Below are 15,069 nucleotides of genomic sequence, written 5' to 3' on the forward strand. Positions count from 1 at the left end.
ACCCGATCTATGTGTTCTTGCACCTCCTTTCCACAGTGCTCAGTAGATACTCCTCCATGGTGTGGAAACCACTGCTAGAAATCTTTCTCATGACCCACCTCGTTCTCCTGGGTTTATGGCAGCAGCTCAGAGGTCTCAGTGTTCCAGGTCCATGTCCAGAGGGTTCCATTCTCATATCTCCTGTAAAGTTGAACGCGTCTTCAATGGCTTCTCTTCTCATTAGACTTGTTTAAATTGTGGATTGTGCACAATCATTACTTTTACTGATTTTCACAGCAACAGTCAGATTAGATGGTAGGACCCTCCCTGGGCAGATATTGTTTGGTGGTTCTTTGAGGGAGAAAGTGCAATTATCAGGGCTCTGCTCTGGGTGGGAGACCTGACACCTCTATTTTTACTGAGCTGCTGCTACTCTTCCTCTTCTTTCTCCCTCCCTCCCTCCCTCCCTCTCTTTCCTTCTCCCTTCTCTCCTTCTTTCCTTCCTTCCTTCCTTTCTTCCTTTCTTTTTTTTTTGCTCAACTGCAGCTGAAATTTGATAAGGAAAAATGCTGTTGGTTCCAGGCCGTACCAGATCACTGTTGGCCGACATCTGAAGATTCCTGCAGCTTTGGGCCTCTTACAAACCTTGGTTTTGTATATATTGTGCTCAGCCTGGAGCACTAGAACATTTCAGACATTAAAGGTAGTCACTGGACCTTTCTGTCTGGGAAGCTGCCAGGATTGGAGGAGGCGTTTAGCTTTAGTGCTATCTCTTTTTTAGTCTAAGACATACTTGTGTGTGGAAAAAATTATACTTGCTTCCCAAAACTTTCTTCCCCTAGCCTCCTAAAACACATACCCAGGAAAGTGCACTAGTCAAGGTAACCTCCAGTTCTTTTTTTTTTTTTTTAACATTTTTTTTTTTTAACACAATGCCTTTATTTTTATGTGGTGCTGAGGATCCAACCCGGGTCCCGCCCGTGCTAGGCAAGCGCTCTACCCCTGAGCCACAACCCCAGCCCAAGATAACCTCCAGTTCTGACCTTAGGGGAGAAAGCGGAAGTTACACATTTAAAAAGGAGCTGTCCCTATGCTTGGTACAGGCTTGAGTATGTTTCTCTCACCTACACATACACCCAGAATCAGACTGCAGAACCACCACCAGCCCTGCACTCCCTGGGGTGAGAAGGTCCAATAAGAAAGAGGGGGTGGGGAGAATGGAAGGTGGGTCCTGCTAGGTGGTGTCATTCCTTGCCACCTATTGGTTCAAGAGACAGACACAGAGTAGGTTCCCTGCCTTTGTCCTCCCTGCACTTCTACTTGAGTTCCACTGACCCTGCTGTCCCCCTGACAGTGCTGTCCTCTCTCCCTTGGTGAAGCAGGGAGAAGCGAGGGCCTAGCCAAAGCTCTGGAGAGCTTCCCATTTTTGTGCTCAGATCCAGGAACATACCTTTCCCTGCAGCCCCATGTCTGAGGCATTCCCTTTCAGTTTCATTCCCCAGTCCCCTGGGTAAGATTAGGGATGGGAACAGGAGTGGGGGGTTGAGGTGGGGAAAAGATGCTGGGCACCATGCACCTGCCTAGAACCCCAACTTGGTCCCTACCGAGAGCTGGAACTGGGCCAATAGCATCATCAATTCATCCAGGGTTCACTGACTTTTCTGTATTCAGTGCACCAGCCTAGGCAGTTACACTCCAGGGGCACAGGTGTGCAGACCAGTGGGTACAGCTGGCTCACCCTAGGCTCACTATAGGGCTCTGGAAAGGAGGTGACTGCAGCTATGTTGTGGGCTTTCCAGGTGGCAGGGGCACCCTGCAGTGGGAAAAGCAGTTAAAAAGCATGGGCTCATCAGCAGACGTGTCTGGGTAGGGTGCCCCTGACACTGTGTTCAAAGCTTGGGCACACAGGACAGGGGCAACCAGTGGGAAAGTAGCTGGAGCAGAGTGTGAAAGGAGTAGCTGGGGCCAGGCTGGGAAAGGCCAAGCTGGCCAAGTAACCACTCAGTCACGGTTCTGTCTACCCACCATCTGCTTTGTGCATGGTGCCTCTGCTTTTCCAGCTTGAATTCTTTATCATAATCTTTATTCTATCTGTATTTGGAGAGGGAAATCTAAGAATCCAGCACATGAAATACAGTCCATGTGGTTAATTTTCAGAGTGTTTATAACCCCCATTGTTGCAAACTCCTTCAGTAATTTTTCCTATTTTTAGTGTAAGAATTTGAGGCTTTGCTTAAAACTCCATTACTCTCTACAACACAGCCAAAGTGTTGAGGGAAGGAGAGGACTGAGGCAGGTAGGATGCAGGGAGGAGGTCCTGGGATGGTCCAAGGCTACATGTGGGTCTGCAAAGCTCCTGGGATGTATCCATCCAGCTGTGATGGCTGGGAATAGAAAATGCACCTTGGATTTAGCAGCAAATAAAAAGTTAAAAAAAAAAGTTCTTCAGTATAGAAAATAGGCTTGTTCACAGAGAGTAAAGTTAGTAGAAATGTAGATTTGCAAGTCCAAAGTCAAGCAGAGCACAGCCGTGTTCTGATCTGTCTAGCCCTTCCTCCTTCCTTCTGCACTGGTTTTCTTCCTCTGGTATTCCTTTTTTAAATCCTCCTAGGAGCTTGGGGTTTTCTGAAATCATGTTGACTTCATCCTCTTTCTCTCTCCAAGCTTGAGCTTAACCTCTCCATCATCCTTGGACTTCAGTCCCCACAGCCCTTTCCCCAGTGCTTCACCTTGTTGCCACTGGCTCCTTCTAATCTCATTTCTCCCAGCTGGTTTCTCTGGCTTCATTCTCCTCCCCCTCCTCCAATCCTTCCTTCACATTATAGCAACGTTGTTATTTAGCCCAGCCCTTGTCACCTTCAGTGCGATCACCACAATAACACTCTTGCCAAGCCCCAGCTGCTCATCAAGGATGTTAGGAGCTTGACGCATGTTCTGTCACTACATTCTTCAAAAAGAAGTGTGTGAAACTCAGAGAAATGAGTTGCTCAAGTCCAGGACCATGCCTGTAGAGGGTTAGGGCTGGAACTTAGCCCACACCTCAGCAACACTAGTATCTCCTCTCTCTACAGCATCAGCAGACCTCTACTCAAAAGCTGTCACTCCCTGGCTCAACCCTAAGAAAAGCCCCCATGGCTTGCTCTAGTCCTTGAGAGCCTCCACAGTGAGCCCCTCTCACCCTGCCCCCTCACTTTTCAGTCTCATCTGTCATTCCATGCATGAGTGAATACCATGGGGGATAATTTCCAAGACCCCCAGTGGATCCCTGAAATCACGGGTAGTACCAAACTATGTTTTTTCCTTATATATGCATACCTATGAGAAAGTTTAATTTATAAATTAGGCACCGTAAGAGATCAACAATAATGACAAATAATAAAATAGAACCATTGTATATTGTAATATTATAAAACATGAATTGTTTTTCTGGAATTTTTCATTTAATATTTTTGGACTGTGATTGACCATAACCTGGGAAAATGGAACTGCAGATAATAGGAGAACTTCTATACTACTGTCTGTGTAGCATGTGCTTCAGATTCCACTCTTGCTCTCAGTCAAAAGCCGTCTGAGTATCATGAATAGATAGCCACTGCTTCTGTTTTTCTGTTTTATTACCTTCTTCCTGAAACTCTACCCTAGCTTACCAGAGTACTGTCCCTGGCCTGCTGAAGTCAAGGACTATCCTTTGCTTAGTTTTGTGTCCCCCAGCACCTGCTACTCATCCCATTACAGAAAATAGTGATGGAGACATCCCTCAGCTTGTACAGAAGGTCCAAGGCTATCAATCTCAAAGAAGAAACATCTCCGTTCAGTGACAGACGATTAGTTAGCATTGGTGAGCAAAAGCCTTTGTCCCAATATAGAAAATCTTGATAGCAAGGTAGTGAAATAAAAAATTCTACATTTATCCTTAAAAGGTCTGTCTCACCCAGGCAGGGTGGTACATGCCTGTAATCCCAGCAACACAGGAGGCTGAGGCAGGATGATAAGTTAGAAGCGAGACTGGGCAGCTTAGTGAGACCCTCTCTCAAAATTAAAGATAAGAAGGATTGGGGATGTAGCTGAGTGGCAGAGTGCTTGCCTAGCCTGAGTTCAGTCTCCAGTACACAAAATAAATGAATGATAAAAGACCTGTCTCTTGTAGTAAAGATACCATGTAATTCCAATTCTGAGAGTTCCAGTCCTTTTCATATGTGGACAATAGTAAGAATGACCTGGGAATTTAATAGTACTATTGCCTTGCAGATGTAAGCAGAATACTTTTTAAAAGTGATCATAATTTTCAGTTTCTTTACTTCCTCTAGTATATCACCATATTGCTTAGAAACATTATATCTGTATTTTTCTGTTTTGAGGCATACATTTTCAACTAAATCACACATAGTTTACCTTAGCTCACAAAATAATTGTATTAGCAGTGCTCTCTGAAATGTCCCACTTCTCACTTAACAGAACCCCTGACTCCAGCTCCTCAGAATCAGTTGCTGCTTCTGGTTTAATAAATATGTCAGTAGATGTTTTCTAATGATTTCTTGAGTAAGATGAAACTGATAATTTTCCCTGAGGAGTATGTTATCAAAGGTAGTTTATTTTGTCATATGAAAAAACTTGTTATCTGTGCTTTCTTTTGTTTCATTTTATTTTGTTATTATCTGTGCCTTTTCAACCATGCCCTTCCTCTCTCTTTCTCTAGTTTCTTCAGATGGAGGTACTGAGTCCTCTGCCTTAGTCGATGACAACGGTAGCGAGGAGGACTTCAGCTATGAAGAACTCTGTCAGGCCAATCCCCGGTATCTACAGCCAGGCGGGGAACAGCTGGCCATTAATGAGGTACCAAAAATCCACACAACAGTGACATTTATTGGACTCTGGATTTGCAGGGTCCAGAACTACTTCAGAGGTTGCTATCTGATTATTTTTTGCTAAGCATTTTCTAAACCCTAGAACTCTGATTCCCATTGGGGGATAGGGGTGTAGTTTGGTGGTAGAGCACTTGGCCTAGCATATATGAAGCCTTGGGTTTAGTCCCCAGCTCTGAAAAAATTGGCTGGAGGGGTAGCTGAATGGTAGAGCATAAATGAGGCCTTAGGTTCAATATCTAGCACTGAAAAAAAAAAAAAAAGGCAAGCAAACAAAACATACCAAAAAAACAAAACCATGCATATACAAGAACAACACTGGTTTTTTTGCATTGTCCAGAAAAATGTCTGTGATCAAGCTTTCCAAGTAACTGAAGCTTATCCTTTAAGTAATTAGAGCAGCAATCGTTAGCACTCAGGTCTTGCTTTTTAGTTTATGAAATGCACTCATGGCTCATGTAATTCTCAACTGCAATCTAAGATGTAAAAGTTAACATTAGTAATGTCCTGAAATGGATTTGGTAGCAAATGGTAGAGCTGGAATTAACCAGGTGATTCTCACTCCCAATCTGATGTTCTTTCTACCACTTTGCAGCTTTAGTTCTTTTTACAGAAATTTTTCTAGAAGGCAGGCACCTCAGTCTTTGAATACTCTTAAGCAGAATGTGTGGAGTGTAACTGAGGTCTGTTAGCCTCCCTACTGAGATCTCCTGTCATTATTCTAAACATGATATAAGCCAAGTATCCCTAAACTCAAACCCCCAAATCTGAAGCTCTTTAAGCAATAACATGACATTCAAAAGCTTAAGATTTTGGATTTTGGATTAGAATTATCAACCAGTAAAGACTATGCAAATGTTCCAAAATCCAGAAATCTGAATTACTGCTGGTCACAGGCCTTTTTGTCTGTAAGAGCTAAGGGGAGGCAGAATCAACTCTTCCCAGTGAATGAGCCATATCTGTTCTTGACTTTTTCAATAACTGTTAAATATCCCAAGATCAAGCCATTGTCTTTAATTGTAGTAAACTATAAAGTTGAATATCGAATTGGGAATTAATATGAGTAACACACCTCTGGGAGAACATGTGCAGGACTTCCATTAACACATACAACTAACATTAGGATGCTAGGCTCCAACATCTGCAGAAACCAAATATTCCAGATATTCAAGGTTTTTAGTTAACTGACCTAGAGCTAAGTGAGCTGTTTATACAGTCCCCAATTTACAATGTTTCAGCCTTTTTTTATTTTACCATGATGTGAAAGCAATACTCATGTATTCAGTAGAAATATACTTTCAATTTTGAGTTCTGCTCTTTTCAGGCTAACAATTCATTCCATCCCTCCGTTCATCCATTCTTTTTCACTTTCATTTTACAGTGGTCCGTGTATTACCTGAGCGATTTAACATATCATAAAAGGGTTTGTTAGATGATTTTGCCTAACTATAGGCGAACAGGAGTGTTCTGAGCATGTTTATGTTAGGGCAGGCTACGCTGTGATGTAAGGTAGGTTAGGGGTATTAAATGCATTTTGGATGTAGGATATTTTTAATTTACAATGAGCTTATGCGGAGGTAACCCCATTATAAATCAAGCGGCATCTGTACATCTTTTAAAAGTGGATTTGGGGGCTGGGGTTATGTGGCTTAGTGGCAGAGCATTTGCCTCGCACGTGTGAGGTACTGGGCTCAATCCTCAGCACCACATAAAAATGAATAAACGCAGATATTGTGTCATGTATAACTAAAAAAAGTATATTAAAAAAATGGGTTTGGATTTTCTTTTAAGAACAGGTTGGAGATGCCCACCTGGTACTTTTCCCCCAATATGTTTTCCTCTATTGATTTTTGTATAACCAGTGAAAGTAAGGATTGACTGGACGTCACCAGGTGTCTGAACAAGAACTAAGAGAGGTCAGGGTCACCAAGATAGAGCCCATACAGCAGCTCCCTTGCTCCTACCTGTTCTTAACATGAAGCCTGTCCTGTCTCTGTTCCAGCTGATCAGCGATGGCAGCGTGGTCTGCGCAGAAGCTCTCTGGGACCATGTGACCATGGATGACCAGGAACTGGGCTTCAAGGCCGGGGATGTCATCCAGGTCCTGGAAGCCTCGAACAAAGACTGGTGGTGGGGCCGGAACGAGGATAAGGAGGCCTGGTTCCCTGCAAGCTTTGTCAGAGTAAGTGTGTGGCCCTTTGTGCTTTTTAGAAGTATCTATGGTGGAACTGCAGACTCCTTTCAGGCAGATCTCCCCTTTATTCAGGTCTATTCTTTGGTAATTTTTTGTTTCGGTCCCACATACCACTCAAACCTATAAGAAATCAGGTTAGTCCAAATAAAAAATTTAATGAAGGTAAACAAATTATTTGGCAATGCTGCTATTTCTTGGAGTGTGTTGGCAGGGCTGTGGCTCTGCTAAGGCCATAAAGATGGAAGCTAGGGCCAGGCCACTCTCATAACTGGTCACAGACAAGTGGGAAGCCATGAAGTCTTCACCTCCTCCTTCCTCTCATCACCTGTCACCTGTGTGTGCACTGCAGCTTCGAGTCAATCAGGAAGAGCTGTCTGAGAATTCTAGTAGTACACATGGTGAGGAGCAGGAGGAGGATACCAGCACAAGCCACCACAAGCACTCTGAGAACAAGCACCAGATGCGGACAAATGTCATCCAGGAGATCATGAACACTGAACGGGTGTACATCAAACACCTCAAGGACATCTGCGAGGTGAGGTGCAGGCCCCAGGGCCTTGCTATAGGTCAGAGCCCATGGTTACAGGACACGACCCCACCTCCTCCTTACAAGCACGCTTTCCTATACTTCTCATTTCTCCTTACCTCTGCTCCTGCCCATCTAGCCCCTGCCCAGATCCATTAAACACCTGCTATCTACATTGCTGAGTTTAATGGGCTGTGGCTATTTTACCTGCTCTTGCAGCCAGTCCTTATTTATTTGCATATATATATAAATGAATCTATGTATACACAGAGATGGGGTCTCGCTGTGTTGCCCAGGCTTGCCTCCAACTCCTGGGCTCAAGGGAGTCTCTTTCTCGCCTTCTGAGTAGCCAGTCCTCTTTAAAGGGCACTTTGCAACTTTTTCCCTCAGGACTTAACTCCTGGGAGTATTTAAAGTGATTGACTTCTGCAGAACCCACTTTCTCCAAGCCCCCAGTGTCTAATCACTGACTCGTAGATGAAATTCAGAGTCGTTAGATATAGGTGAAAAAAATTTTAAGCTTTATCCTAGGCTATATTTTATGGTGTCATGATATTCTCCTCAGCAATCATTTATTTTATGTTCTTGTCCTAATTTCAGAGAACTGAACTTTAGCAGATGTGAGTCTGCAAGGCTCCCTCCCCTATTGCTATGTGTCTTGTAGACCTTGTCTGAGTATTCTGCTGAGCTCTGGCCTGCCAGGTCTGATCATTCCGGCTGTCCTAGCTGTGAATGCTGAGATCTGCACTACCAATTCAACTGTGACCATTCAGCACTAGAGACAAGCTAAGGCAAAGTACTGTCCATTCTGTACTTAGACAATCTGCCACATGGACCTACTGATGTTTTGCTTACTTGTGCCAACCTTCTTATTCTATGTCAATGTGTGGTAAATGAAGTGTCTTTAAAGTGACATATAAAGACCACCAAATGACTCAGCTATCCCACTCCTTGGTATTTTTCAAAAAGATCTAAAACTGACATATTACAGCAATGCAGCCACCTAATGTTTATAGCAACACAATTCACAATAGCTAAATTATGGAATCAACCCATAGCCTTATCAGTAAATGAACTGATTAAGAAATTGTGTTCAGGCATGGTGGCTCACGCCTGTAATGCCAGCGTCTGGGGAGGCTGAGACCGGAGGATCTTGAGTTCAAAGCCAGCCTCAGCAAAAGTGAGGTGCTAAGCAACTCAATGAGACCCTGTCTCTGAATAAAATACAAATAGGCTGGGGATGTGGCTCAGTGGTTGAGTGCCCCTGAGTTCAATTTCTGGTACCAAAAAAAAAAAAAGAAAAAAGAAATTGTGGTGTATGTATACAGTGGAATTCTACTCAGCCAATAGAATACAAAAATGGCATTTGCCAATAAATGGATGGAAATGGAGAATATCTTGCTAAGTGAAATTAGTCAAATTCAGAAACTCAAAGGTCAGATGTTTTCCTTCATATGCAGTAATTAGAGTAAAATAAAGGAAAGGGGCAGAGAAGGATAAGATTACATAAGGAACCAATCAAATATAAATAGATAAATGAAAGAAAGTCTGAAGGAGAAGAAGGGAGGGAAGGAGAAGAGTAAAAGGGGAGATCATGAACTGAAATCAAATCCCATGCACCTATGAACTTGTTGGGATGCACCCAACTACTATGTGTAACTGTAAAGCTCTGATTAAAAAAAAAGTCACAAAAAATAAAATGGCATTTTAGGAAAATCGGAATAACTGCTAATCATTGTCAAATATTTATCATGCTCCATTTCTTTGCCTGGATTAACTCAGTTACTAACCATTTTTATTGGGCAATCTTGTTAGCCCCCTAATGCAGATAAGGAAACTGAGGCAAGAAAGTAAAGTGGTAGAGTTGGGATTTAAACTTAGGCAGTCTGTCCCAGAGCCTGCACTGTGAACTATTGCATTGTGTTATTATCCTGTTAAAATTCATACCAAAAGTAAGTGGTATGTATTTTATTTAAAGGTCAGTTTTGGGACTGTGGTTGTGGTTCAGAGGTAGAGTAAGAAAATTAATTAGCACTCTTAGTTAGGAAAGTCCTCTGATTAAAGTTGTACACATTTTTGCTGTATAGTGAAAGTGGAATCCTTGTGTTAGATGTCCTTGGCGTCTTGCCATGATTGACAATGAGCAGAGCTGCATTAGCTATTCAGTAAGCAATCACATTCCATGTTTGACAAGGGTTCTCAGCTGTGCAATAGAATTAGGGATGGGAGAATGATTGTCTTTAAGAATTTAGATTAGTGTGACAGTACTAATTTTTAAGTTCTGGTATTTGAAACTAGTTTCTGGAAGCTTTAAATCCAATCACACGAAACTTTCCACTTTTCTTTTTGTGTTTTTTTATTTTTCCCCTAAATATTTATGCTGGGGTGGGGATATACTCAGTTGTTGAGCACTTTCCCAGCCTGTATTATGCCTGGGGTTTGATCCTTAGCATTGCATTTCTTTGACCTTTCAAATAAAAAAGGTTGCTTTTGTATTTTACAGGGCTATATTCGACAGTGCCGCAAGCACACGGGAATGTTCACTGTTGCACAGCTAGCCACTATTTTTGGAAACATTGAAGACATTTACAAGTTCCAAAGAAAGTTCCTGAAAGACCTTGAGAAACAGTATAACAAAGAGGAACCTCACTTAAGTGAAATAGGATCCTGCTTCCTTCAGCATGTATGTTACTGATGCTTCTTTACTAATAACATCTGGTTAAGTAATAATTTTGAAATGAGACTCCACTAAAAATAGGAGTCTTTTTTCTTTATTTTGGTTTGCTGCTGTAATTGTTTGCTTGATTAATTTTCCATAGAATAGAGATGTCACTTGTAAAATTAGGTTGGGTGGTTTCTCAATACCCCAAGGCAATTTTTTCAATATCTTTTTGTTCAGTTTGGGATTATATGTGGAGTAATAGTATCCATTAAGTGTCTGTTATGTTTCAAGCACTGTTTTCCGAGGTTTCTCATTAGCTCCTCTACATTCATTAGGTTGATATGATTGTCTTCCCCATTTTACAGATGAGGAAACCAAGGCCCAGAGAGTAAGTGACCCAAGGTCACACATTACTAAGTAATTGGCATGTGACATTGTGATTGTTTCAAAACATTCCACTAACAGTGACATGAGTTTATCATTATTTACCAGTGATTGACTATTACTATTTTATATACTAAGATTTCAGGAAAAAGACAATTTTATTTCCAGCCAAAATAGTCAGGGAATAATCATAGTAATAATGTTAGTGACAGCAACACCATTTTTCAGTTCTTGGGTTCTGGGCCTGAGAGCTTTTGAGCTGTTCCCTCAGGGTGGGTAGACCTTAAATCGCTGATCATCATGTTTTGGTGTGAAGATGGGCCCTATAGGTACCTGGAGCATATCTAGGGCATTATAATAGACCTGTGAGGTCAGAGTAGCAGGTCCTTGTAGAGGAGAAATAAGAGAGGCTTCAGAGGTGAGGGAATTAACAGGAGAGCAGGCTGGTGAGTGTCCTGAGGGCTAGAGAGAATTGCTGCTGCCACCAGGGAGGGTACTGGTGAGGGACTGGGAGATGGGAAAAGAGATTTATCAGAAGGGGTATTTTTGAGGAAAGTGTGACAAGTGGTTATAGGTGACAAAGAAAAAACAATAGTCAGAACTGCCTTACAGGGTTTTGAGTCTCAAAAATTAACAAGAAGCTTAGGAAAATCTGTTTTCTAGGGAAATAGGGGATTAGTTTGACATTCTGTGTTTGAGCACACTCAAGTCTCCACCATCCAGCAGGGCAGGGCCAGGCATGGGAAGGAAGGAAAGGCAGCTCTGGTGGGGGCTGAACACGTGTGAGTATACTGCCCAGTGGCTGAGGGTCAGGGAAAGGCAACATTCAGGGACGTGGAGCAATGCCCAGGGACAGGGCCTTGAATGCAGATACCCTATTGACCCAAAAGGGTGGAGGAAGGGAGGGAGCCCACAATACAGAGAGGGAGAAAGGGAAGAATGCAGCTCTGAAATCCAGAAAGGTAGATGGTCTTGATGGTCTTTCTTGAGATAGGAGAGTGACATGTGTGAAAATCAGGCCTGGGAGAAGTAGGCAGAATTGTGGGGAGGAGGTGAAGGAGGCATGGAGTCAAAGAGTTTATCAGTGAGCCAGGCACCAGGAAGCATACCTATAATCCTCGCAACTCCAGAGGCTGAAATAGGAGGTCTCAAGATCAAGACTAGCTTGAACAATTTGGCGAGAACCTGTCTCAAAATTTAAAAAGACTTGGGGGAGTTATAGGTATAGCTCAGCAGTAAAGCATTCATGGGTTCAATCCCCAGTACCCCTCAAAAATAAAAAGATCTTATCAGAGAAGTAAAGACAAGCTGGCTAGAGAGAATCGGGTTTCTGGTAACACTTTTTTCTCTGCCACTTCATCTACAAATCCAAGCTGGGTGAAGAGGGAATGGCAGAGGTCCTGCTCCTCCATCTTTCCATGTCAGAAGCCAGAGCCTTTGCCAGTGCCCATTGCTGTTGCCCAGGTGTGGAAGCCACTACACAATGGCGTGGGTCACCTTGTGTCTAATGACCTGTCCTTGCTGCAGTGATCCTTCCTCCTTTTCAGGAGTGTCCCCTTAGATGACCCAGAGTCACCCATAACCTGATAAGGCTGCTTTCCCCCTCCAGCAAGAGGGCTTTGCCATCTATTCCGAGTATTGCAACAACCATCCAGGAGCCTGCGTGGAGCTCTCCAACCTCATGAAGCAGGGCAAGTACAGGCACTTCTTCGAAGCTTGCCGCCTGCTCCAGCAGATGATTGACATCGCCTTGGATGGGTTCCTCCTCACGCCAGTGCAGAAGATCTGCAAATACCCTCTGCAGCTGGCAGAGCTGCTCAAGTACACCACGCAGGAGCACAGGTGAGGGAGCTGCCATGGGACCTTCAGGGCAGATGGGCAGAGATGGCATTGCCCTGAACCTGTGCCTACCCAGTGTTTCTGCAGTGGCTGGGACAGATGGATATAAATGGCAATCTTTAGAGCTGTTGGTTTTTAGGGTAAGGGTTAGTTATGTTTATGTCTGTCAACTATTGAAAATTCTAAAGAAAAAAAAAAAAGAAGAAAACGACTTATAGGATATTTGAAGAGGCTCCAGAATAGGCATTTTTAGAGATATAAAAACATAAGGGTAATTCTTAAACTATGTCATGAGTGTGTGCAGGTTTTTACTATATTGTTATTTCTTACCATTTAGAAATACTGGATGAATATTTTTTCATAGTAGTTAATGAATTCATTGGTTAAGTAGACAGGTGTGACTATAGTGGTCGCCCTGTATCTGAGAGGGAGACATTCCAGAAACCTCTATGGATACCTAAAACCACAGATACTACTGAACCCTACATAGATGCATAGACTATGTTCTTTCCTGTATCTACATATCTGAAAAAGTTTCATATATAAATGAGGCACAGTAGGAGATTAACAACAACAATAACAAAACAGTTATAACAAAAATACTATAATAAAAGTTCCCTAAATCTTACGAATTATTTCTGGATTTTTCCATTTAATGTTTTCAGAGTAAGGTTGACCATGGGGAACTGAAACCATTGAAAACAACTAGATAAGGAAGGACTGATTAACCTGGATAAGGAGGATCACTGTACCAACCTGCAGAGTATAGAGTGTGAATCATTCTTTTGCCTTCTCTGCCTCTGAACTCTTGTGGAGAGACCAGGCTTAAAAAGGGACGCTTTTATAATAAATAGATTGGAAGGTGAAGAGTAAGAGATGGCCACTGAACACTAGGCCTAGGTACCAGACCTAGTTTAAAGAATTAGAACCAAAGTGTGTGTGTGTGTGTGTGTGTGTGTGTGTGTGTGTAAGCGCACGTATCTTTCTGTCTCCTGTGGAAAAGTCAGAAAAGTTCGGTAGGAAACACAAACGTGGATGTCAAGAGAGAGCCACTAATTTGTGGAAGTGCTTTTTAAAAGAATGAACAGGCATCATGATAAGGAACTAGAGAAAATAGATAATTCAGAAGCAAAGCCTCCTTGAAAAACATTTACAGGCAGCTTACTGCATTCCAAGGTAGAGGAGTTGTAGTCCAAGTTCACACTACTCTTCAACAGTGTCTTTTCTTTTTCTTTTCCTCTTTTGTACTAGGGATTGAACCCAGGGCACTTTACCACTGAGCTATGTCCCAGATGTTTTATTTTTTATTATGAGACAGTATCTTGCTTAAGTTGCTTAGAGCCTCAAAATAATTTATAAATATATATGTGAACTGTTCTGTACACACACACACACACACACACACACACATATATATATATATGAAACAGATTAACAAAATATATGAAATAAAATGGCAAAAAGCCCATTTCTTTGTCTTAAGTAAAACAGAGCAAAAATTCTAAAGAAAAAGAGAAGCCTTATATTCTACTTTTTTTTTTCTAGGATTGTACCAAAAAATTTACTTTGCACCCTTTTTCTAAAGACCTCTCTGGGGCATTCACTCCTGTTATTTTTACAGCCCCCATGTATCATTTTTGTTCCTCTTTTCTGCTCTGCTTCTGTGGGAATAGTCCTGTGTAAAGACAGTGAGATCTGCTTTATGGCAAATGTTGGTATTTCCAAAAAAAAAATCTAAAACTGACATATCATAGCAATACAGTCACATAATGTTTATAGCAGCACAATTCACAACAGCTAAATTATGGAATCGACCCACAGACTTATCAGTAAATGAATGGAGTTTAGCTGTGTTCAGTAGATAGACAGCAGCATCTGCTTTCAAGGCTTTTCTCCCTGGCTGTGCAGGAGGATTCTAATTCAGTCCATTTGAGTTAACCCTGTGGCTGTGTCTGTCCTGCTAGTCACCATAAGAGACTAAAAAGTTCAGCTGTCAGCTGGATGGTTGGTTTACATATCCCCAGATCATCAACGCTAAGCTAAACCTGACTGTGACACTTTCAGACACCGCTGTGTTGCATCCTGTGTAGATTAGAACTGCGGTTTCAGTGTTTTCAGTACTTATGGTTTTAGAGGCATGGAGAAGAGGGCTAGAATAGGGGGTTATTTTAGTTTGACTGCAGCATCCAGAAAACACTTTTTAGTGTTTTCTAAGTGAAGACCTACTGGTGAGGCAAAGGTTCTGTGAGCACAGACACAATTCCTCACTTAAGACTGTGGCTTGTATCCTCTCATGGCCCTTCCTGAACAGGGGAAAGAGAAGACTTGGTGCAACAGTACTCTTGAAATGGTTAGAGTGATTTTTAAAGTACTTTGTATAGCAGAACTGGCTATGTCAAAATCAAAGCAATAATGAAGATCATTCTTTCTGTATTATCAAAAATAACCCCTAGTCACCATGACCAAAACTTAGTTTTCTTGTGGCATTTACTTTCATTCATTGTGATTTCTGGGAAGTGAATGAAAACATTCTTATTCCAAAGAATTCTGAATTGCATTCCGTCAGCTTCCTTAACCTATGCAAACTGTAGTCTATTCATGGGGAAACAAGGAGAAGGGAACA

General features: G+C 42.2%; 1 protein-coding gene across 6 annotated transcripts in view; it reads left to right on the forward strand.

The window, feature by feature from the left end:
* Spata13 (spermatogenesis associated 13) overlaps positions 1-15,069 on the forward strand; it is a 340,611-nt gene that overhangs the window by 314,893 nt on the left and 10,649 nt on the right. For all 6 annotated transcript variants that reach the window (XM_048801269.1, XM_015498706.2, XM_048801270.1 and 3 more), the window contains 5 exons: positions 4,676-4,812; positions 6,844-7,023; positions 7,385-7,570; positions 10,065-10,244; positions 12,217-12,449. In XM_048801269.1, the coding sequence (XP_048657226.1) occupies positions 4,676-4,812; positions 6,844-7,023; positions 7,385-7,570; positions 10,065-10,244; positions 12,217-12,449 (916 nt within the window). The remainder of the gene's footprint in view (positions 1-4,675; positions 4,813-6,843; positions 7,024-7,384; positions 7,571-10,064; positions 10,245-12,216; positions 12,450-15,069) is intronic.

The sequence above is a fragment of the Marmota marmota genome, unplaced genomic scaffold (genome assembly GCF_001458135.2).
Source record: "Marmota marmota marmota unplaced genomic scaffold, marMar, whole genome shotgun sequence".
Classification (NCBI taxonomy): domain Eukaryota; kingdom Metazoa; phylum Chordata; class Mammalia; order Rodentia; family Sciuridae; genus Marmota; species Marmota marmota.